This window comes from Apostichopus japonicus, chromosome 11 (genome assembly GCF_037975245.1).
Source record: "Apostichopus japonicus isolate 1M-3 chromosome 11, ASM3797524v1, whole genome shotgun sequence".
In the NCBI taxonomy this organism is placed as follows: domain Eukaryota; kingdom Metazoa; phylum Echinodermata; class Holothuroidea; order Aspidochirotida; family Stichopodidae; genus Apostichopus; species Apostichopus japonicus.
Window position 1 is genome coordinate 15,454,338 of NC_092571.1, and position 24,896 is coordinate 15,479,233.

The 24,896-nt window shown below is 38.6% G+C and overlaps 1 protein-coding gene and 1 long non-coding RNA gene across 2 annotated transcripts; both read left to right on the plus strand.

The window, feature by feature from the left end:
* LOC139976045 (uncharacterized) lies at window positions 1-24,293 on the plus strand. Its single transcript, XM_071984442.1, has 14 exons — window positions 1-287; window positions 2,368-2,668; window positions 3,715-3,783; window positions 4,322-4,426; window positions 5,047-5,142; window positions 5,877-6,031; window positions 8,375-8,472; window positions 11,366-11,644; window positions 14,607-14,685; window positions 15,708-15,818; window positions 16,347-16,444; window positions 16,707-16,787; window positions 17,868-18,188; window positions 18,771-24,293. Exons 2-14 carry the CDS (start codon window positions 2,423-2,425, stop codon window positions 20,651-20,653), a joined length of 3,621 nt encoding a protein of 1,206 aa, XP_071840543.1. The 5' UTR covers window positions 1-287; window positions 2,368-2,422; the 3' UTR covers window positions 20,654-24,293.
* On the plus strand, window positions 12,613-14,036 carry LOC139976063 (uncharacterized). The gene is made up of 2 exons (XR_011795984.1): window positions 12,613-12,944; window positions 13,424-14,036. It is a non-coding gene; the product is annotated as an uncharacterized lncRNA (long non-coding RNA).
* Window positions 24,294-24,896: the final 603 nt, after the last annotated feature.

The following is a 24,896-nucleotide window of genomic DNA, read 5'->3' on the forward strand; positions in this document are numbered from 1 at the left end:
TCGTGATAAATATGTTCAACTGCATAAACAGTATGAAATTATGACAGTTGATTATTTTTTAATTACCATTTACATGAGTTACTTCTTGTAGAGCGGCTTTTAAAAATAAAAATTGGTCAAAGGCAGGTTGTAAAATAATATATAACCCTTATTTAATATAGTACCGTCCACGAACGACCGTCGTCCCTTGTTGCTGAGAGCTCTCTGGAAATTGGTGGCAGCGCTGAAAAATGTGATGTCAAATTGTACATTAGAATTCACAATGGATTTTACAGAGAATTGAAAAAGTAAGTTTTTAAGCAATTCGTGGTTATCGAAATGCTGTCTTCATCTGTTACGATAGCGTTCTTTTATCATTTATGTACTGAGTGAGGATACTTGCAAATATGCAGTCTCGCTCATGTTACTGTTACAGTGTTAAGTGTAACAAGTGCCATGGTTTGGTGTCACACATGCACAATGACACTTGACTTTATTGTGGTAGGCTTGGGTAAAATTAAACCTAGCCTTTCCCTTGATATCGTGAGGATGCTTAACCAAAGTGGCTTAGCCAAACTTATTGTGTGCTTTATCTACACGCATAGGTTAGTATGATTTACTCAATACTAGTGAATGCTGATTATCACCATTTAACCTGGACAACTCCTCCATTTTACGTACAGTCCCGGCTTATGATGGAGCCCTTGGAAATAGCCCCGGATTTAATGTACTGTCATGCAGACATCACCAGATTAAAAGATTTCAGATTAACTTGTTTGGCCTCCCATTCATAGAGCTGACAGCACAAACCTAATGTAAACTGTGACAAAGTTGCCACTTGAACATCTTGATCTCCTTTTAAACATATTGGTCTTGCCACAGGAAGACTTAGATAAACTCTTCCAGGAAGGGGTCAAATAAAAATACTTCAAACCCAAAGGTAGTTAAAGACATTGCAAGTCACCAAAGGTTATTATTGCATAGAATAGTCTACAGCTTAGGCCAATACAATCTTTACCAGTCAAAACGTCCCCGTACCAAAACGTCCCCGCTTTTGGTCAAAACGACCCCGTTGGTCAAACGTCCCTGTAAGTCAAAACGTCCCCGTCTATCACATTCCTTCATAGTTGTGAATATATATTAATTTTAAGTTATAATTTGGCTAAGTTATAGGCATGCAAGTTGGATTACAGGCGCTAAATAAATCATAAGGGACTATATCGTTTAATAATGTTTGGTATGAAAAAGGTATATCGCTATATGTTTTTCAGTGAATTAACGAATTAAGGAAAACAAAATATATTATACAAGAGGAATTAAAAATGAATTTGGATGCGTATACTATACAATATATATATATCTGCTAAAAACTGTGTTTTCAACCTAAACTATACCTATCCTTACTCTTTGATTTGAACTAAAAACATCCACACTTGCATTCCAACTGATTATAAAAGCGGGGACGTTTTGACTCACGGGGACGTTTTGACTGCAGGGACGTTTTGGTAAAAAGCGGGGACGTTTTGGTCTTAAAAAAGCGGGGACGTTTTGGTAAAGGGACGTTTTGACTGGATACCAATACAATATGTATGGAACACATTTGATCTTTCATGCAGTCATTAAGTTGCTACCCAATTTAACACAGTGGTTTTTGCTTAGATAAATTGTATATTTAGCATGACAAATTGATCTGTTTCATATCGATAAAAAAATATACCCACTAAATTTGCCCAGTGATACACAATGGTGTGTATTTTGTGTATACAAATCGTAGATCATACATAATAATATTAATAATTAGTATTATATTGTGCAGAATCCAAAAAAAGTTGCTCAATCTGCTTTACAGATGAGGACAAAGAAAGAAAAGAAAAGATCTCATAACAATGTGACAAAAGATGAGTTTTAAGATAATGTTGAAATTGTTCAAGTGAGTCCAGAGACCTAAGATCTACTGAAAGTGAATCCACAGACAGGGGGCAGCATGTTGAAAGCTGCAGTCCCCGATCGTTTTCAAACGAGACACCAGAACAATAAGCTGGTTAAGATATTGCGATCTAAATGGCCTATTTTATAGTTTGTTGAAGCAAGATATCACATAAGTAACTTGGTGTATTAAATTTGTATAGCACGGAAGGCCTTTATGAGGATTTATAATATATGCATAGATTTATAGGTAACCAGCTAGCCTCTTTCAGTATTGGAGTAATGGCAGTATAATATAACTAAGAAGATAACAGAGAATTTGATGTTGTTATTGAAATAAAAGATGGCTTACAAATTCATGTAACCTCAGGTGTGCTTTACTGTTGGTCTAGTTTGTCATAGTTGTGTTGTTCAGCAATGTTAACATAATAATAAATTCACAATCTGTTGTCTTCATCTCAGATTACAAGGCCAATCAAAAATTTCTAGTTGAAGTGCTACGACAAAGGTTAGCACAATGGACGGGAGTACCAAGCTTGTCAACAGCTCCCCCCAGCAGCCGGGAGGCTCTTTCTTCCACTACCCTAAGCTGCCATCATACTTCAAGCAGCAGTTTCCCAAGCATTACAGGCACAAAAGGGGCCAGCAGGAACCTTATACACCTATGGCACAGAGGGATTACTCTAACTATGATGCACAGAAGCCTAGGTCAATTATGAGAAGGGCGGTCGATTACAGTTCGGCCGTAGTAAGACAGTTAGAGGTAAGTTGCATCGTGTATCAGCCGTCTTCATATAACATACTTCTACCAGATCTGTGGAGTATATTTTCTTACAAGTGCCAGATTGGATACCACTGCAATGTCCCTTCAACTGTGATACTGTCTGTCAGTGGGATTCCCTTCCAAGTCAACCAAGTGTCACATTGTTTGTCACAGGTTTTCTCTTCAAGTGTCATGTTTGTCTTGCACTTGAATTTCTTTCAAGTAGCACACTGTCAGTTAAAAGAATTTTCATGTTGTCTGGCACTTGAATTTCTTTCAAGTAGCACACGGTTAAAAGAATTATCTTCGGTTAAAAGAATTATCTTCAAGTGTCGCATTTTCTGGTGCTGGAATTCCATTCAAGTGTCACATTGTCTGCCATTTGAAGTGCTTCATTGCCTGTCACTAGTGTGACAGTTTCTGTGACAATTTCTGTCACTGTGTAAAGATGCTGCCAATGATGATTGAACACTATGTGACACCTTTCAGGTGATGATCTTTGTAAACGTTCACTGAGGTAGCATGACTTTTAGAAGGTAACTGTAGGGCATTTGGAAAAGGAAAATTTGTCTACATGTGAAGGGAAGTTTCATAACATGGTAGAATGGTTTTGACCGTGTATCATTTGATAAACAAAAGTGAAGATGCTGTTTGCAGTCTTTATGTTCATGTGAAGTATGATTTCATAAACTCATTTCTTTCCAAAGTGCTAAGATGGATCTGTTGTCTAGTTGCAACCTTGTAATGCAGCATTAACCTGAACTTGGAAAGTAGGAGGGTAAACCAAATTGCCTGGGTAAATTTCTTTCACAAAGAAGCAAATGTCACAAATACATCTTGAGCATACAGCACATGATTCTCACCAAATGAGTGCCATGTCCCCTGCCCCACCCCCCCCCTCTTGTACCCATTGTTTGATACCATGAATCCATGGTTATTGTCAGCAAGATAAGAGAGAACTCCTTGGCCTAAATGGAAAGTAAGAGCGTTGTAATTGTTTAAGGAAGTTTCATAACTATGTTTGTCCTCCAATTTTCCATTTGAAGGCTCGAGTCTGGCAGAGAGACGAGAGGGATCATAGGTGGATTCAACCAGATCCTTCATATGCTCATACGGTGAGTGGAATGCTTCAAGGGACAACAAATGGAAGGAACTGAAGATAATCAACATTTGTTATTAAAAAAAATTCCTTTTTAAGCATTTTTTTTTAATTTAATGAAAATGAAGCTTAAGTCATCTATCCTACTAGTTCTTGTTGCATCTCGTTTGTCCAAGTATTAACACTAGATAGACTGACAGTTCTGTGCTATGTGTAACAGTGTTGTGTATATTCAAGTATTAACACTAGGTAAACAGATAGTGCTCTGCCATATGTAGCAGTGTTATGAATATCAGAAGGTAAATAGTTAGGATTGGCAGCAGAGTATATGTAGGAATGTTCGATTGGGTAAGTCAGGGAATAAATCAGTCTACAGCTTTCTGTGTAGCAGTTTCTCTCAAAAGAATCCTTTGGTTCCTCTGAAGCAACACCCTGCTATAAATTTTAAGATTAGTATAGTAATTTGAATACATTTTTGCATATAATTTTCTCTGTAGGATGATATTTATGACACTGTAAGTGTTCAATGTAATTCACATCTTGTTTTCTTTTAGCTGATTCCACCGTCATCATTTTCCAAGAATCCTTCAAATGCCATCACAACGAAATTTGTCCACTGTTCAACCAACAAAGTCAGATGTCCAGTCTTTTGTGTTGTTGTGAGTATATATATATGTCTATATATATATATATATATATCTCTTTTCCTTCTAATGTCTATATATCTATATATGTATATCTTTTCCTTCTAACATTAATGTAAAACTTTTAAGTGGAAGTGAATTATTTCTCAAGTCTCTTGTCTAGCAAATCCACAATGTATTATATTCATCAGAGGCAAAGCCAATGCACCTAATTGTCCATACCCTCGCTATAATATAATCCTTGGCAATATTCTTCTTTGTGTAGGATATCTAGGAAGGAAGTGTGTTCCTTTTATGCTATTATAACTTGCTGTTAACTTAAAGTGAGTTATGCAGAAAAGTCGGCTCCATTGAAAAGTTTATAAAAGAAAGATTAGGAACAGACAAAAGAACACATATGCAACCCAGACAATTTCTGTGAAATACTGCAACTTTCATTTAAGAAGATAGAAGTTTTCATTGATTCTGTTAAATTTTTGATACAGTACTACCTGAAATTTGTTTAATTTCACTTTAAACTCCTTCCCCAGTTCTGTACCCCCTTGAAATTCTTGGGGCTATGTTGCAGAATGTCTGGGATTAAGAAAAAGCTAAGACTGTAGATTTTTACTATGGTTTTCATTCTCACTTTTCAGTGGACTCCAGAAGGGAGGCGTCTAGTGACTGGTGCTTCAAGCGGGGAATTTACCCTATGGAACGGCCTCACGTTCAACTTTGAAACAATTTTGCAGGTATTTGCAGAACATTTTGTGGCAAAGGTCTGCTGTTTGTCCTCTGAAGGAATTGTGAACAGTGAATCAAGGGAGAATGATTGTTGATTGCAAGGCAACATTGTTGAAATGTTTAGTGTTTTCATGCCTTGTGGTAGTACAGGTAAAGATACCACAGTTTTCCAATAGATGTGTCAAAATTTTCCCTACAAACAACTGGTGAGAAACAGTCTGTTTGATGGATTTGTTAATCATTAAACATAACCTTGTTGTTGGTGATGCAACTCATTTAATGCACATGATGAGTATTTTTTAAACTGACAACTTGATGTTCAGTAAACGTTCTGATGCATTAATGTCATTGCACTGCATTGCTTTCATGTTGTGTACATGTATCTGTTTTCCTACAAGTGGAAGTGGAAAGAGCATTGTGGGATAGTGTTACCTGTCACCAGCAGCTAGTCTGTTTAAAGAAGAGCGCTTGTTGTCTCACAGATAAATTGGAATTTCTTTGAACATGGTCCACAATGCTTAAGTTAGTTGTCCAACATTTGACTATAAATTTATTTTTCTCAGACTATCAATCAAGCCTAATGATGAACCCTAAAATAAATGAAAAGAATTTAACAGAATAGATGGATTCTGGGTTAAAACTATACCCACCCCCTCCCCCAGGGTGTTATCTTTTCTGGCTTCTCTTATTATAATTTGTTTATGCAGGAACCCTTTCCTCATCGTATATCTTGTCTTTGCAGGCTCACGACTACTCGATAAGGTGTATGAGCTGGAGCCACAACGACCTCTGGCTGCTGTCCGGGGACGACATGGGTTTCGTGAAATACTGGCAGTCAAACATGAACAATGTGCAGATGTTCCAAGCTCACAAAGATCAAGCTATTCGCGGCGTAAGGTATGCTGACCAGAAGAGACCTGGTGAACGGCTATGTTTCTACTTGTGGCTTCTTTTAATTGTGATCATGTCTTGTAAAGATAAGTAGAGGGAAAAAAATAATTCTCTTTCATGCAAGATACTATAATATGTTCACACATGTCTAGCAAGATTCTTTTCAAATTATGTGCAATATCCTGATAAGTTACGATATTTTGTATGAACAAATGTGTGCTCTGTTTCGTTTGGTAAACTTTTAAACTTTTTGTAAGATTTAAGAAACACAATATCTATGTCAGACATATTGAAATGCCCCAAATCTTTCCATAGCAAAACTTTTTATCACAGCCCAACTTTTTCTATTTATCTATTTATATCTATATATTTTTCATAATATTTTATAAAACTGTTTTAAGTTGATGTAAAACCACCTTCTATCGTTTGACATCCACTGTACTTATTTTTTTATATGGGAATTTGTTTCAAAATGACTTGCTTATAACATTTGTGATATCTTCCATAATAGCTGCCATTTCCAAGAGAAAAAAAAACATGGAAAGCAGCTTGTTTATGAAAATGTCCTGCTAGAGAGAAAAAAAATAGCAGGCAATTTTTATGCAGAAATAAAGAGAAATGGCAAAATATGCATGGATTGATTTGAAATACTGAAAGAAATAAAATTTGAAGAAACATGAAGAAAAGAGAACCTTAAAATAAATGGCTTCTCCATTTTTTCATGTTTCTGTAAGCAAGGAATTAGATTTCCACAAGGGTGGGGACCACTTAATAGTTATTAGGAACTGCCCAGTTTGGAAACAGTCTTTACACATAATCAGTATAGATAGTTATAGAGCTTCCATTGTATACACGATGATATAGGTTTAAGAGACCTGTCTAGTGCACTGAAATCATTTTGTGATTGCAATTCATTTTTCAGGTTGGGGACATCACCCTTGCCATGAGAATACCGAAAGTTTTAAGGATCTTTCTTACAAAAAAAAATGTTTTTTTTTGTAAATTCTTGCACATATTTTAGCAATTTGTTGTTTGTTATAACAGGAACTCTATTCTATGAATTTTTTTTCTTGGAAAGATTCTGAAGCATTTAAAAATGAAGTTATGGGCTCACTAAAGATTTCCGAGAGAAGTTTTATTACTCTATGGAAATAGTTTAAATAATGAATTACATTAGGTAGTTAGAAAAACACAGAACTCTTATTTTAACAGCACAATCTTGGTTTCATTACCCAATCAAAACAGGGAAGAAAGAATGTTCTTTTGTCAAAAATATCACTGTCACATTGTATTAGTCTCCTTGTGTACTTCCCCATGCCATTATTTGTCATACAACAGCTTGCCCTCCTGTGAGAAAATTTCCATGAAATGGCCACCACTTCAGAGCTATGGGGTGGGGGAGTGGGCCTGAATGAATGGACTCTATCAAACAAAAGTAGTGCTAAATATTGATTGATAATTTCTATGATCATATCACCATATTCATCCATTCAAACCCTCTTGGTCTCTCCTGGTTTTACACATGTAGGTTGTCTACCTATGGTAACTGCATAGCCCCCCCCCCCCCATTTTCCGCCCCAAAGTGTTTCCCTTCACTGAAGTTGGTGACAGCAAAAGCCTTTTTAATGTCGAGTGAGCTCAATAGAATTTTGGAGATAGGAAAGAAGTAGGTCTTCTGTCTGAGTTATCAAAGAACCTTTTGACTACAAAACCCAAATCTGTTACACCATCTCAACACCCATCTCAACATGTACAATTCCAAACCTGAGACTTATGTGAGAGGCTTCCACAATTACGATATTCCAAAGCAATTTCCCATTTTTTTTTTTTTTTGTAAAGCCAGATTTTTACCTTGACCCATACTTGTTTAACAGACTTTTCCTAAACTAACAAAACTTGGTTTAATGTGTCCAATCTCCCACAGCTCTCGGGGTACATCAGAAAGTAGCTCTCTGCATTTCTGACATATTTTTTCATTACAAGGCAGTCCTGGAATAATGTATGTCCTGTTCATGGTAGAGAAAATATTTAATAACAATTTTGGTGTGAAAGATATACAGCATGCATCTGTTGAAGTAAATCAACTCTTCCCCCAAGGATTGTATGTCTCAAGGCCCCATATTATCATTGGCTGCTACTTCCGGTTGGGAAAGACAATATGCTCCTACAAGAAGATATTGTCAAGTATAACTACCAATCGACTGTTCTGTTATTTCTTTCTTAACCATACTGTGATTTTACCCCTTGAAGTTTGAAGGAGATAATATTGATATCATTGAAGAACCGTTGTTAAGTTTACACCACCCTCATCATCAACACCAATAATCATCTGTGCTTTGCCCCAACCAGTTTTGCTCCTACGGATTCAAAGTTTGCCTCCTGTTCAGACGACGGTACCGTACGTGTTTGGGACTTCCTCAGATGTCACGAGGAGCGAATTATGAGAGGTTTGTACCGCAACTAGTGTACAAATAATCAATTAAAGATGCAAGGCTATTTTTTCTTTTATAACCTAGAGTCTTACGTTAGGAGTATAATCTAAAGAGACAGATTTGTGTCATAGCTGATGTCCATTTTGCTTTCTGTGAACGCTTTTAGAGTTGACCCGTTAGAGAAACAGATCCGTGATAAATGGTGTCCCTGGATTGTGGTTGAAGATACAACATGGCGATAACAATCTTAAGTTTGCTCTAAGACTAATATTCCTGTGGTCTTGCCCTAATTTACATACCCATTCATTCATCACATTCAAGATTAAAATGGTGTGAAAAAAAACCCTAATTAGAGTGCTCCCAAATATATATTAAAAGAAGATGAGAGTAAAAAGAAAGAATAACTAAGAACCCCCAGCCCACCGACAAAGTACACCACCTACACAGGATGACAAAGTTACATCTGCAACAAAGTGGGTAGAATGATAACAGATTAAAAGAAAACACATCCCTTACAGAAAAACAACTCACTACATTTATCAACCTTGATTTCCACCACCACACCAACTCTCCCCTCTCTGTTTTCCAATTATCACCTGTCCCAGGAGGTGCTTCGTTAAACAAAGTGATTCACTTGATTTCCCTGTACCCTTGGTTTACACTCCCTGTATTTTCTTTCCCCTTGGTTTCCTTCAACCAGTAGGAGTGGCTCAAAACAAAATACACAATAAATTCTATATATATATATAATCTAAAAAATCTGATCATACGTGGTAAACGTAATCCAACAATAAGTTATTGTCTGTCCCCTCCCCCCCCCCCACAGCTCCAATGACAAGTGAATCTCCTATTAGTGGTTATAAGTTTTCCAAATGCATTTTCTCTTCAAAACTCACTCCCGCTCTACACAAGCCCACAGAAATATAGAGTGTTATCATCTCCACAAGGTTCCCTTGAAAAATTAAGGCCTTAAATTATCTTGGAAGTATGCAAAAAGGGAAAGGGGAGGAGGGTATGAAATGGAACCTGTGTCCATACCACTTTAAAATTGATAACTTCTGACCAAATGGGCTTAACATACCAGTAATGCATTGATACTCCAAATAGGGATAAGAGATTATAAAAATGGTCAATGCTTTCTAGGAAAATTAACCCATAATGCTAAGTACAGCACCCTACCCACACTACAAAATTAAAATACCCCGATCTTTAAAAAGAAAACTGACCACAAATAAACTGTGTTTTCCCTTTGATGGTGCCTAGAGTAATTCTCAGAGAAGGTAAACTTCTCTTGATCTAGGTTGAGTATCGTCAACAAACTAATTTATGGCGTGTTGCAAAATCGTAGAGGAAAAAATCATTTTGAAGCAGTCATTTCCATTTGAAAGTGTAGGTTGGCACAGCGATCTCAAGAAAGGTGGGCTATCAAAACATTTAAACCTGCGCCTCCCCTTTCTTCCCCCACCCCCACCCCTGCCAACTGACTCGAGACTAATTTTACTGCATATATACCCATCCAATCTGTTCTAAATTTCTTCATTGCTGATACTCACCTCTCCTAAGGTTTGGTTTATAATTTCCCACACCTCTTTGATATCCTCAAAACTGACCGACCTCATGTTAACCTTCAACAGAGCTCTTTGTAAAAGTAGACCATTCCTACTCCCCTACCTCTCTTCATTGTACCCTTACAAGAAGATGCATCATTACTGTTTGTCTCTGCTCGCACCTCCCGTTCCCAAAATATATCCCCTTGTTGCTTTGGTGACTTTCCCAAGACCCTATGCATTGGTTATCATACTGCATGGGGCTTCTTAGCCTTGTGTCAGATGCTGCATTGCATTGGGATACTAAGAAACTTTGACTCATTTTACCATTCCATCGGTTTCAGAAGTTATCAGACCTTTGGATGAATTGGTGGTCTCAGTTTTGCCATATAAAGAGTATAATAGCCATTTCAGTGAAGTCTTTATGAGTTTTATTAGGAGAAAGGGAGAAAGAGGGATGCCACCTTTTAACATATTATCAACAACTGCAGGTGGAGGTTCAATTCTTCTCTGAATTTGTGTAATTAGGATATATTCCTGCTCATTTTTATTCTATTTTCTCCAAGAGCTAGTGTGGTCACATTAAGAAACAGATCACATTTCAATACAAACATTTTATCAATGAAACAAAGTGTCTGTGTTGGAATGATGTCATGTGAAAGACAACTATTGAAAATTTCAGATTTAGCTGAAATAATCACTCTTCATAATATTTTAGGATTTATGACTAAAATGTGACCGGATTTTATTTCAAGAGAGCATAATTTTAGATGAGAAAATAGATTTGCAGAATATTTTACATCAAGAATTAATTTCACTTGAATATTCATGAGCTGTTCCAAACTTAAAGTGCGGAGAAGTGCCACCCATTTGTGCTCCCCATATCCCCTCCTCCCTATGCCCCTCCTCCCTATGCCCCTCCTCCCTATGCCCCTCCTCCCTATCCCTTCCCCCCCCCCTTATCTCATTTGTCCCATGTGCCCATGATACCACCTTACTGCTGTCTATTAACAAACAGTCCTTAGATGAATCAAAGCCAGCTGTAAATAACTCCTAGCATTAAGAATTATAATGTTTACTCAAATATAGCCTAAAGGTTTGACTATAGTAATGTGCACATTAAAACCTAACACCCATCTGAGATGAACATGAAAACTGTGAGACAGTTACACTGAGAGAAATGACTAAAACACTAACTGTAGCATCACCCATGAACAGTTATGTCAAATTACATCACTCGCTTTATGCGATTTCTGCTAAATTGCATGATGTTATCACCACTGTCATATTACAAACTTGGCAGTTACACGAGGAGAGACGCACACACGTCCTTTAATCTAGCTGTCCTATTATCCATACAGGTCACGGTGCTGATGTCAGGTGCGTTGATTGGCACCAACAGAAAGGTTTAATCGTGTCCGGTAGCAAGGACAGTCAACAGCCAGTCAAGCTGTGGGATCCTCGCTCTGGGAATCCGCTCACGACGATACACGCTCACAAGGGCACTGTCATGGCAGCCAAGTTTAGTAATAACGGCAACTGGTTGGTAACGGCGTCCAGGGACCATCTCTGTAAGCTATTTGACCTCCGGGTCATGAAAGAAATGTACACTTTCAGAGGTCACAAGAAGGAGGCTACATGTAAGTAATTGTCTTACGAAGACATGCTTCCTCAAAGTTTAGGTGCATTGACGTCCCAGATTTGTGGGGACAATCCCTGGAATTCCCCAATGTTATGTCCCCGGATCATTACATGTGTCCCCTGAACTATTTCCCTAATGTGTGAAAAGGCTGCAAAGAATTTAAAGTTGGACAAAATGCATCTGGAGGATGTATTAAAGAAACCTTTACCATGTGACCGTCTGTAGGAAACATGGTTTCTCTTTCGTCCAAATTAAGAGGTGCAATTATATCAAACAGCAACAAAGAGGACTTAAAGGTCATCTGCACTGGTCCCAAATTAGATCATGCTGAACATTGAAGTTTTGAGGACATTTGAAGGTGTGTAAAATTTAGGCAAAATGAATGTTTCAGTGAGGAAAAGTATTTTTTTTGGAGGGTGGCAGTAGAATGCTTCTTGAAGTTAGTACACGAAGGATGTGTTTTTTTGGTTCCTTGCTAAAAGCAAAGGAACCTATGTATTCAGGTTGGCGTGTGTGTGTGTGTGTGACGCTTTAGCTTGTATGCACGATAACTCAACAAGGGATTGACTGATCATGATCAAACTTGGTGGGTGGGTGGCCCATAGTGAGTAGATAAACCCTATTGTTTTTGGTGCCCACAAAGGTCACCAAAGGTCAGTTATGGTCCAAAAACCCAAAATACTAAAACTGCAATAACTCCCAGTGCCAATGTGCGACATGGTTGATATTTTGGGACAAGTTGTGAACTGGTTAGGGGAACATTTTGAAACTTAACGGTCATGTGATCTGAGGTCACCAAAGGTCAATTAATGTTAAAAAACTAGTATTTTGGCGATAACTTGAGAACGAATTGTCCGTTAGGGTTGGGAGTTGCTTCAGTGTAATCCAAATGTCGACCCACATCTGGGTGACCCTTGACCTCAATTTGACCTCTGGTGACCTTTTCATGTTTTGGGGATTTTTGTGTGCGAACTTATATGGGGTCAAAGTTTTCGGTCGGAGTTAGGATAGCTGTACAGACTTGTCGTGTTGATTTTTGGAATCAGCAGATCAAACTACATTTGAAACCAAGGTCAAAAGGTCAAAGGTCACATTAGAAAAAATGTGCTTATTTTGGGAGAAAACGGGCGAAAAAGAAAATGTTTGGTTTTGATGCTAGATTTGGATATCAAAGGTACCTTCCGATCAAAAATGTCAATGGGTTGACCTCTGGTGACCTTTTCATGTTTTGGGGATTTTTACAGTTTCGATGCTATTTTCAGATGTCAAAGGTACCTTCTGATCATAAATGTCAATGGGTTGACCCCCGTGTGACCTTCGTGTGCGGAGTTATACGAGGTCAAAGTTAATTTTCAGACATTTAATGCAATAACTCTCAGTTCCAAGATGTGACACGGTTGATATTTTGGGACAAGTTGCAAATGGTATAGGGGAATATTTTCAAACTTAACGGTCATGTGATCCGAGGTCACCAAAGGTCAATTAATGTTAAAAAACTAGTATTTTGGGTGAGAAAATGGGCAAAGAAAAAAATGTTTGAATTTTACAGTTTTGATGCTATATTCACGTCTCACCAATCAAAAATGTCAATAGGTGACCCCAGGTGACCTTTGTGTGTGAAGTTATATGAGGTCAAAGTAAATTTTCAGACATTTAGTGCAATAAATCCCAGTTCCAAGGTGTGACACCGTTGATATTTTGGGACAAGTTGCAAATGGTATAGGGGAATATTTTCAAACATAACGGTCATGTGATCCGAGGTCATAAATGTCTATAGGTTGACCCCCGTGTGACCTTCGTGTGCGAAGTTATACAAGGTCAAAGTATATAATAATAATATATATTAATTAATTTATTAATATAATAATATTAATGAGGTCACGGGTCAAACGTGAAAAACTCCCAAGTTGCAATAACTTGGCTACTATTTATTGGAATTTCGTCAAACTTGGTATGATGATATTGGTAGATAGTCTCCACACACTGATGTGTGTTGCAATTGATATCATGCATGTTTATAAGGGGGGGGGGGCTAGCATTATTTCGTTATGAAAAGTTTGTATGCACAATAACTCAACAAGGGAATGACCAATCATTACCATACTTGGTGAGTGGGTGGCCCATAGTAAGTAGATTAACCCTGTTGATTTTGGTGCTCATATCATGAATATTAATGAGGTCATGGGGTCAAACGTGAAATACTCCAAATTGCAATTACTTGGCTATGGTAGATAGTCTTCGCACACTGATGTGTGTTGCAATTGATATCAGGGCTTAGCATTACTTTGGCAACCAAAGTCTGTGTGCATGAATTGCTGTTGTTGTCATAGGGCTTTCTTAGAAATTTCCCTATGAATGGAACTAATAAACAGCAGCAAGGAACCATGAAATGTTTTCATTCTGGTTTTTACTTTCTGTCATCTTTCTGTCGTATTTGGGACCAATGATGATGACCTTTATGCTGTAAGTATTACGTACTAAGTAGACTTGGCTTGTTGTGAAAATGGACGGGACTACAGCAGGGGTCCTCAATAAGAGGCCCACAAAAAAAATTCTATCTGGCCCGGTACAGAGTACAGGCCCACAGTCTTTCACTAATTGGGTATGCAAGGCCATTTGCTTGAGCAGCCTTTCAGCCTGCCCTGTTCATTACTCAATCTCTCTTCCTCCAAACCTACAAATGTATTTCTTTGACCCTCATGGTAAAAGTAAATAGTGAACCACTGGCCTTCAGACTATCTAAAGTGTTGGACTAACACAAACAAATATTCTGAAAATTTAAGCAATTGTGCACTGTTTCATACAGGTAGTACAAAAAATTAACAGAATAGTTACTGTCCAAGGTTACCTGATGGCAAGAGAAATGTGTTGCAATATCCAGTGAGAATACTGCTTTGTTTTTTTTAGAACAAGACATTTATGGTTTGCTTGTCACTGTTGATATCATTGTCTTGTTGCAGCTCTTGCCTTACATCCAGTCCACGAAGACCTCTTTGTAAGTGGCGGATCGGATGGTTCAATTCTGTTTTGGCAAGTTGGGTAAGTCTTTGAAGAAGCTTCCTGTCCTTCTGCAAAAGATATGTGTGCTAATAATATTAAGATCAATACTGTATCGTTCCAATTCCAGTGTAGATCAGTGACAAACACAGGTCCAATGTTGCTTTTTGTTTTCCTCAAGCTCGGTGTTTATTGGAAAAAATCGGAACGAATTGTTTATAATGGTTGTGGATCTATGCTACAGAAACAGATAAAACCATAAACGGATCATTAAAGAATGTTCCGCATGAATGATCAGTAACAATCAGTGATATAAAAGGGTTAAAAGAAAATTAGAGCACTAGGTGAAACTGAAGAAAACACCATGCGGTCATCGCAGTCCTTTGTGCCTTTGTTATTGCAAGTTGGGAGGGGTATTGCAAGTGTGAGGGGGGGGGGGTGGGTGGAGGCCAAATAGGCCAAGGGTATGATTTGCTTGGTAAATTAAAATATAAAAAATTACTTTATAATTAATGAAATCTGTCACTACTCAGAGTGTAGTTTGTAATTTGAACGGCTGTCTTTTTTTTTCTGCTGCGTTGATTTGCATCATGTACTAGTAAGTGACATCTGTGCCAAATTTCAAGTAACGTTAATCAACACTGTGATCACTGGATATTAACTAAGGCTATTTAAGAATAGTTTGTTGTATTCAGTGTGGGATGATACAATCTTCAGTGCCATGCATCACTCTGTCTTATTTGAGTTTCATTAAAAAAGCTTTTATGCATAAATGTTGGATATGTAGATGACCATTGTGATTCTTTTCAGTGCCCGCAAAGGAATAATCAATATGGATGACTTTTGTCGAAATTTCCCCGCCCCCGAGTACCTCTGCTAACATGTAGAGTTTGTATGTAACTAGGGATGAGGATGGGATTGTGGATCTTTTTGTAAGTTTCTTATATATGTATATCCCAATTTCTGACTGTTAGTTAGAACATTTGCCATGGAGTTATTTGGTTTATTATTTTAACTAATACACGTTAAACGTTCATCTTCTGTATCTTTGTCGCTCCTTATAGGAACGAGAGAGAGGTGGGTGGCATTGAATCAGCTCACGATAGTATGGTCTGGGGATTAAGTTGGCACCCGTTGGGTCATATGCTCTGCTCTGGATCAAATGACCATAGCACGTAAGTATGAACTTGTCTTGACCTTTGATCTCATAATCTATTACTTCCAGTAGCCATTGTGAGATTTATATGTTGGTAATTTGGATCAGCCAAATTGGGAAGTCTAAAACAACAGTCCCACAATGTGTAAAAGCAAGTGTAAACTGTGACAGCACTCTGCACAATTTCTTCTGAAATTTTTATTTTCTCCATATGGGACATGGGTGTTTTCTGTAATGCATATCGATTGGGAAGCTCTTTCGTTGGGTTGCAATACTCTCTGAGAGTGGATGAAGGGCGTGGCGGTAGGAGGGAGGGTTAGATAAGGAGGGGCATGGGAAACCTGTTGTTATTTCACACATTTTATCACCCCACCCCATTAAAAGTCAGCTGTTTGTGAAAGTTGGCTAGTTGCATTTAGTACATTCTACCATTTTCTGACAATATTTGAATTGATTTGTTTGTAAGCATTAGCATTTTAAGTAAGAGGGAAAGGTGTTATTTGGAAGCTCGGTATTGCAACAGACATTTTTTTTTTTGCTCTTTCAGGAAATTTTGGTCCAGGAACAGACCCGGTGATAAAATGCGTGACCGTTACAACCTGAACACACTGCCCATCGGAACCTCTGAAGAACTACGGGAATACGGTTTGTTTACGGCTCATTAATCATTCTTGTCGACATCTCATATAGGACAAAATGTATACAACATTGTAAATTACTCACAAGGCAACTACCAACTATTTATTGTCCTACACGAAACACTTTCTACTTTTCAAATGTACAAAACGGTCATAAATTTTAACAAGACACAGCCGGTTATATTGGGTTGGAATAAATATGACGGCATCGACTGGCATTCGTATTATATTTATCGTGATATTTTTTGACGTTTCTATTCATATCACAGATGATGACTCGGCCGTTGCTGCGGTCATTCCTGGGATGGGTTTGGAAACTAGTCCGACCGTAGAACCGTTCCCTAAAGAAGGTGAGTTTTTTCTTCCATTCCGATCACGTCTATTTCGAATCAAATTATTCTGTGATACAACATTTTTTTGTTTCAAACAACTAGTGTTTGACTGAAGGGAAGGAAGAACGAAGGAAACTTTTGATGAGCTCTTCCTTTTAAAATATATTTAAATCATAACAAAATAGCAATAGCATATAATCTATAGAAATTCATTGTTCCTGCTCATTCTGCTGTAATGCTGCCAGTTGTTTAGTGATATCTTTGCCAGGATACGTAAGATTTTAATTTAGACATAAACAAATATGGCTGTAGCTTTTTGGCAGTGTCTAATTTGGGGAAATTTTCGCTTTAAGAGGGTATTCATACCCACTATTATCACGTTGATATTTGTTTCTACTGGTTTTTTTATTGCTTTCATTGATCTTTGTGTGCTATGTGATTGCACATTAGAATGTTGCATTACATTTGTTACCCCAGGCTTATTAAAGGCATTGAAGACTCGCCCCAAACCGCGTGCGGCCATCTGAAAAAGTTATCTTTCTGTTGCTTGCAAGTGAGGTTTTGTTTGTGTGGCTACAAAATTCAGACAGTAATGAAACATGATACCTTGTTATCTTTAGCTGGACCTGAGATGTCCATCGCTGTATCATTTGTACACTGTGCTGTGGGTATTGACCGCAGCTGTATGTACTGACTGTACACTAGTGTCTAATTACCGACGGTAGCAAGCTGTGTGTGTATTTTCTGGGATCGATGGTGGTGTCTAACACTTCTGTTACACCTCATTCGAAACTAGGTCAGATTACGGGCATTAGACGTTTCTTTTTGCGCGAGTCTTCACACCCTTTAAGAAGGAAGGTGGTGGGGGAAGTTCTTAAGGCTGTTGAATCCCTATCTCTCTTTCTCTCTCTTGATGTTGAAACACCAGCTGTTAACAAATGATTCGATGATGAGCCTGTCGGGCAAATTTCTCGATGGTCTCATGTCAGCCAAATGACTCGTTGTCATCGTGTGTTTTATAAACATTGCAAATCTTTGGTGGGTTTCTGTGCCACACCAGTTATTCATGTGTTTATTCCTATGTATCTACTACTTTAGCTGCTAAAGAGTCATCCGGCATACCAGGGTTAGACTCCTCGGCAGACGAGATTGCCCAGATCACTCCACTGCCACAGAGGAAGGTGCCTTTCGCTCGTCCCGTCCCCTCCGAATTTCAGAAAGAGTGGGAGTCCAAGAAAGCTCCGGGAATCGCTCCCGATTTGGAGGAACAGGAGAGAGTCAAGAAGGAGAAGGAAGAAGCAGAAAGGAAGAGGAAGGAGAAACAGAAACTAGAAGAGGAGAGACTTAGGAGGGAATTTGAGAGGGAGCAGATAAAGAAAAGAGAGGCAGAGTACAAAGAACAGAAAGAAAAAGAGAAAGGTGATGCTTTAATAAAAAAGGAAGTCGATAAAATAAACATACTGCACGACATAGCAAACAGCATCTCACATGATTATAAAATGTGATGTAACGGGACGAACCGCTTCTACCCCTCACCCTACCCCTCCCTCACCCCATCATTACTGCACGCTACTAAACAAAGTGGAGATGTTTCTGCTCAACTTTAAACACTTTAACTACCCTCCCCATTTCCCACCTCTATTCTTTTTACTATCTAAGTTAGCTCTTTAGCAGTTGCAGTATCTGTTAAATTTATAGTGCAAAATCAGATTATCTCATGCAATGGACACTCCTGTAGGAATCGTTAAACATACAAAGCTGTCCATTTATAACATATAGATTACTCACAAAGTGCATTCTGAGTGGAGGAATTAACAGCCCTGTGTACACTGTTGAGCTATCGGTCTTGTGCAATATTTTCTTCCGCAGCCCCTCTGGCCCGGTGATGTAATTTTGTGGCCACAAAACAAAAACCTCAAAGATTTTGTACTGGAACTGAATTAACTGATATCTTTGTTGCTTTGCAATAACTGGAATTTTACGATTTCATCTCTCCTACAGAAGCTCATCAGAAAGAGACCCAGAAGAGGGCAGAGGAAGAACCCATGGAACAAGGCTCGATGATTCCAGGTTTTGGGCCCGATGGGCCGCCGTCAGTTTTTCCTATGCCAAGGTCACCCCCACCGAGTCATCTCGCAGGAGATCATCCACCGTTAGAAAGGCGTGATGGCTTCAATGGCCCTCCCGATGGCAGGGACATGGGTCAGCCCGTTCACATCAGAAAGGAGAGAGAGAGATTCAGAGACAAAGGTGGAGATAGAAATAGGGACAGGGAAAGGAATAGGGAAAGAGACAGAGAAAGGGGCGAGAACAGAGATAGATTTAGGGACAGAGACGAGTTTGGACAACCCATGGAAAGTGATGAATTCGATCCTGACTTGGAACGGCCGCCACCGGGGAGAAGAGGTCGCCCACCGCATCCTGGTATGGGCGGTCCAAGACGTCCAGATATGGAAGGTCCCAGAGATCATGAAATGAGAGGCCCAGGACCAATGGGTCCCATGCATGCAGATATGGAGGACATGAGAGAGCATCCGAGGAGAGGTCCGGGCCCTATGGGACCAAGGCATCCGGACATGGAAGACCCTAGAGACCATGAAATGAGAGGCGGTAGACATCCTGACATGGGTAATCCAAGGTTCAGAGGAATGGACGGTATGCGACCGGACCGACCTGGACCTCCAAGAGGTGGGCCACACAAAAAACCATCGGGAGGTCCAATGCCCCTGATGTCTCTAGTGCTAGATCCCCCTCCTCCCCAATCCAAGGAGCCTGTGCTGTCACCCGAAGAACCTGCCGAAGGTCCCAAAAGGCCTCCTCCTCGGAGGGAACACCCTGCTCCTCCGCAGTCTGCTGGACTGAACAGACCTCTATCTCCTCCAAGAAAAGAGGGCCCTAAGCCTTTGATCCCTGGACTGACATCGGATGCACTCAGAAGAGGCGATATCTCCTTAGAGGAACCTGGACCTGGCGGTCTCTCCCCAAATCACCAAGAAATGGAACTCGAAAAGGGAGGCAAATTTCCCAATGCGGAATTTGGTGAAGGTTTTGGGGGTCAGGATATGGATTATCGGCATCCGCCATCCGGCGGTGGACTCCACAGAAATGATGGCCCGCCAGATATAGATAGTACTCCCAACATGGGCATTCCTCTTAATAGGAGTGGCCCTGCTCACAGAGGAAGGCCACCACATATCGGTGCCGGTGATCATCATGATCCTCACTATGATTCAGAACATTCCAACGAACCGTTAGGGTTTAATCGCTCGGGCCCGAGTAGAGGCAGGGGTCGAGATCCATCGGCCCGAGGAGGTCGAGGTGGCAGGTCTCCTCACCTTGAAAATTCAAGGCAAGGGTCCGGTCCATCATCCGGACGAGGGGGCTTCGGAGGCCCGAGAGGTAGATTTGCAGACGAAGAAGAGTCGAATCGTGATTTTCCCTTGAGACAACGTAGTTTGGAGAGACCCTACCAAGACGCCGATGCGAGAGCAGCCGGTGGACCTCAAAGAACCCCAAGAGATGACAAAACAGATAAGAACTTGTCTCAGGATGAAATTCACCAACAACAGGGGTTTGTTGGAGAGCAAGGGTTATATGAACAAGATGAAGCACATGAGGACAGGGGTAATTACTCTTCATCGGCCAAAAGAACTTGGAACGATGGCCCAGGGAATTCTGAGCCTCTACTCTCGAATAGACCTCCTCTGATAAGCTCGAGAGGGGGGATGGGTCGGGGGCAAAGGGGTGGCAGCTTTAGAGGTGGATCACCCAGAGGAGGAGGAGGCCATAGAGGTGGAGGACCCAGAGGTGGTGGATCGAGGGGAAGAGGTGCAGGGAGAGGAGGCAGAGGGGGGCGAGGAGGAAGAGGTAGAGGAGGGTGGTAGGTAGCAGAAATCATAAAGCAAAGTAAGCAGGCATTTAACCCTTTTGTATTGGTTCAATACTTATTTGAAAGACAATGTCTAGGCAATTTATACAGTGGGGGGGGGCTATTTTTTGGGGGGGCATTGACTTGAATACGATTGAGTTGGCTTGTGAAGGCTATTCAATTCAGTAGAGAGTAAGGTATGTTCTCACTCTGAGAAGGCTGCATTGGCTCACTTGTAGGAGAAACCAATCTCTAGAGGTCGTATTAGTTTTCTTTCCTCAAGAAGTACAAGATGGACAGGGAACTCACACATGGACCATTCCCAAGAGTTCCTCGTCCCATACAGTGTGAGCTTCTTGCATTTGTTTGACAGGGTTGTGACTTGTTCATGGCCTAGGTATGAACAGTATCTACTATAGATCTGGAATGTTTGAAAAATGGTGAAAATCAAGGAAAAAGTAGACTAACTTAATATTCTTGTTTAGAGAGACATTTGGAAAGCCAATTCTTTCTCATGTTATATGGAAATTAGAGAAGCGAGGGTGGGGCTAGTAGCCTAGGACAGAAGGCAGGGTACCCACCCTTGATATAACAAAGAAGATTTGAATAAAGCAACTACATCAAGTTCTATAAAGAAAACAAAAGATGACATGAAGCAAATAGGAGGACAATGAACTTTGTAGTCGAGAAAAGAGAAATACCATTGATACTCATTATTCAAGCAAAATGGTTTGTCTCATTAATCGCCTTAAAAAAAAACACATATTGAAAATCTGGAAAAAACAACATCATTGACCACTTTTCCAATATCCTTTCAATCCGATGAAGGTTCAATTTCTTGAGAGCCATATCTACTGTGCTAAATTGGCGCTGGGGTTAATTTATGCATTATTATGTAAATTTATGCTGGTCATAAGAAAGGAAATTTTGCCAACAAATGAAACTCTGCAAGGATGACTTATGCAGACCTGTTTGGTTTGATATCGTTTCGTCCAAAGGAAGTAGAAACGTTTTTTGAGTGCAGATCATCTTTTCAGAAGCTATTTGTTTTGACAAACTTCAGCTTTGAAATTTGTTAAATGTCTTGAATGCTGCTGGAACCTACCTCTGATCAAAGTCAGCTCCTCATTTCAATTGTTTAATGATGATAATCTTTTGATTTATAAATTATAGTAATTTTGATCTGAAATATGCCTCTAGGTTTTTACAAATGACACAACAGTACCCAAGGATGACTTCCTTAACCATTTGTCTTTACAAAAGTTCAGATGCATTTAAACACGCCAAGATTTGTATCAATTGTGAGGAAATGACTTTGGTATTGAATTGCAACCTGCATTGATAGCAGTTGTTTCTATGGTCTGTAACATATCAAAATTAATTTAATATATGAGACACAAACACAACCATCATCATTAGTGTAAGTGATAGAGATAACTGTCATGAATAACTTCCACAAACAGCTAAGAAAGATCTGATTTTATTAATGAGATATCACAGATTTTATTATTCTTTGCACATACTAGGCTGAAGACTTGAACAAGTCTAACTATGACATCACTGAGTCGCATATGTATCAATATTTTGTATATACATAATAGCAACGTTTAATTTCTGTAATAGAGATGGGTTCCCTCATAAAAGCCAGATATGATGGTTGTGTTTGTTTCCCCTTTGGGGTCATTCTAGGATTGCTGCACTTCAGTAATCGATTTTGTGCACGTATATGTAAGCAATTTGCAGCCTTTATTGTGCACTTTGCCAAAAAGACAGACCTCTGAATATAAGTATTATATATGAATATAAGTATTCATAACAAAACTTATATTTGTTACTTCAGTGAACTGTGAAGGAGGGTGCATTATGCTCACTATTAACCTACTGCATTGAAGAAGCCTTTTGAGTTTTGTTGGCAAATTTTCTAAACTTAAATGGGTATTATTCAAAATATGACAGGTCACAATAACACAACCTCATAGATTTTTGCGATAAATGAACGTAAATGAATATTGTAAACAGATGAATATCGATTTGATTCTCCATATCGTGATTCTCAGACACATTTCATAGTGGTATTAAACACATATAATAATAATAATAAATGCAAATTTATATAGCGCCAATATCCAGAGGAAAGCCAATGCTCAGTGGCGCTAGTGCTCAGGGATGGCAGTCAAAAATAGATATGTTTTGAGTCTGGTTTTGAAAATGTTAATGTTGGGTGCCGACTTGATGTGCAGTGGAAGTGAGTTCCAAAGAACTGTAGAAGCAAATTGGAAAATTTCAAATATATTACTTTCATCTTACTGTCTAACATTGAATAAACTAGTAAATTGACAAACCAGTGACTAATATATTGAAAGGAGAATTTATTAATCAACTCAAAAAGCTGCTTTAAGTTCCAATTTGTTCATTAGCCTGATAAGTGCCTTCAATACTCCAGGCACTGTAATCCACTTAATGGTTCATAGAATTTATGTGAAGGAAGAATTTTCTTTTTCACTTGCATTAAATAGAGACCTTTTCAAAACTAAGCCAGTGCTTGATTAAAAAAGGAACACCAAAACATTGCATGGTAATTGACTAATTGTCTTGATGTGATGTAATTCATTTATCAGAATACTACGATCTTTACGATCTGTATCTTTAGAACAGAACAAAACAAGTTTACTCATTAGCGCTTCCCAATTAATATTCAAGTCCTAGTTCAAATTTGATTATTCTACACTTCAGAGATGCATGGTTCACCCTGGCATTTACATTGGGAATTGAGTTTAGTGATGGGTTTTCCATAATGTGGTCACTTGCTCAAGATTGTGGTTAGTCACAATCGTTTCCTTTCACTGCATTGAATCCAATGGCGAGACCGAGCACCAAATTATCAGTAGATATTATTTATGCATAGTTGCAAACCTTCTTGCAACTTTTACGTATTATTGAATGCTCGGTTGACACTTATTGGTTCGAAACCTGTTTTAATTGATAGCAACTGTGAAAACACTGTCCAAATTGATCCACCAGTCATGTAGGATATATTTAGCAGTAAGCACAATTTTTTTTCAGGGGGAAGGGGGGGGGGGTTTCTTTGAAATGTTTTGCTTTGTTTTGGGAAAGAAGGTTGCGTGCACAAAGCCCTTCAAGAATGTTTGATTTGTTACCAAAGAAAAGGAAAAAGAAGGGTAATTGCTACAAATATGTCAGAAGAGTAATCAAATAACTGGATTCTGTGTGTGCTCAAATGTGCATCATATCCAGTGGGATAATGTTTCCTCAGATATATACAAGGACATGTATATCAAAAAAGGGTACAACAAACAAGTAAAATCTGCGAAACTTGTTGAATTGTATTAACAACTGTACATTTCATATGTAAGAAATAAAGAAAAAAAACTTTTGTAAACAATGTTAATCATTTTGTCAAGTTCATTTTTTGTACATGCTTAAAGAATATGACTTTCATTCAATCAACACACAATTGCAATGCAGTTTATTTATTTATTCAAATGAAACCTTTTTTTTTTTTTTGAAGAGTATGAAATTGTCATACAGTGACTCAAGTCTTTGGTTATAATGTTCTTACAAATTGACAGAAAGGAACTTTTCCTGTTTACAGAAAACCTGTTAATGACTGTTGTGACAAAGCTTTACTTGATGTTAAGGAGACCTACAAATACACACATGCATAAATTTGGAATGACAATGGAATTAATATTCAATGTTCTCTTTTTATTGATTACATGCGAACTAACAAAGTATCTGTTGATGCCATTGCTGGAAGGCTCACTGAAATTCATTGAAAATCTGAATATTTTGTTTGTGTCTCTATTAAAATCATTTGGAATATACAGTATCTCCAAGGTTAGAAAATAGTACACATTTAAAAAAAAAAATTATCAAGATCACTAGAGAATGTCTAATTATGTCACAAAGCATTGTTTGCATTTTAACATCTAACAATTATGGGATGATTACAAATTTCCTTTAACTAATCGAGTATTTTGTTAATGTGTCTGCAGTGCACATACTTGACATTACCAAGTTTCAACCTCAGAGTGTTCTGCTATCTTCATGTAGTTTCTTCACATATATGCCTTTCTTTAAGGTACCACAAATTAAAGATTGATATCTTCGGAGTGAAGTTGGTCAAATTCTCTACTGTGACCTACCAGATCACATACGCACAACTGGCACAAGTTATTTGTTGCATTTCCTTCTAAGAATGAAAGCCATTACTTTGTCAGCCTACACATCTATTCAGT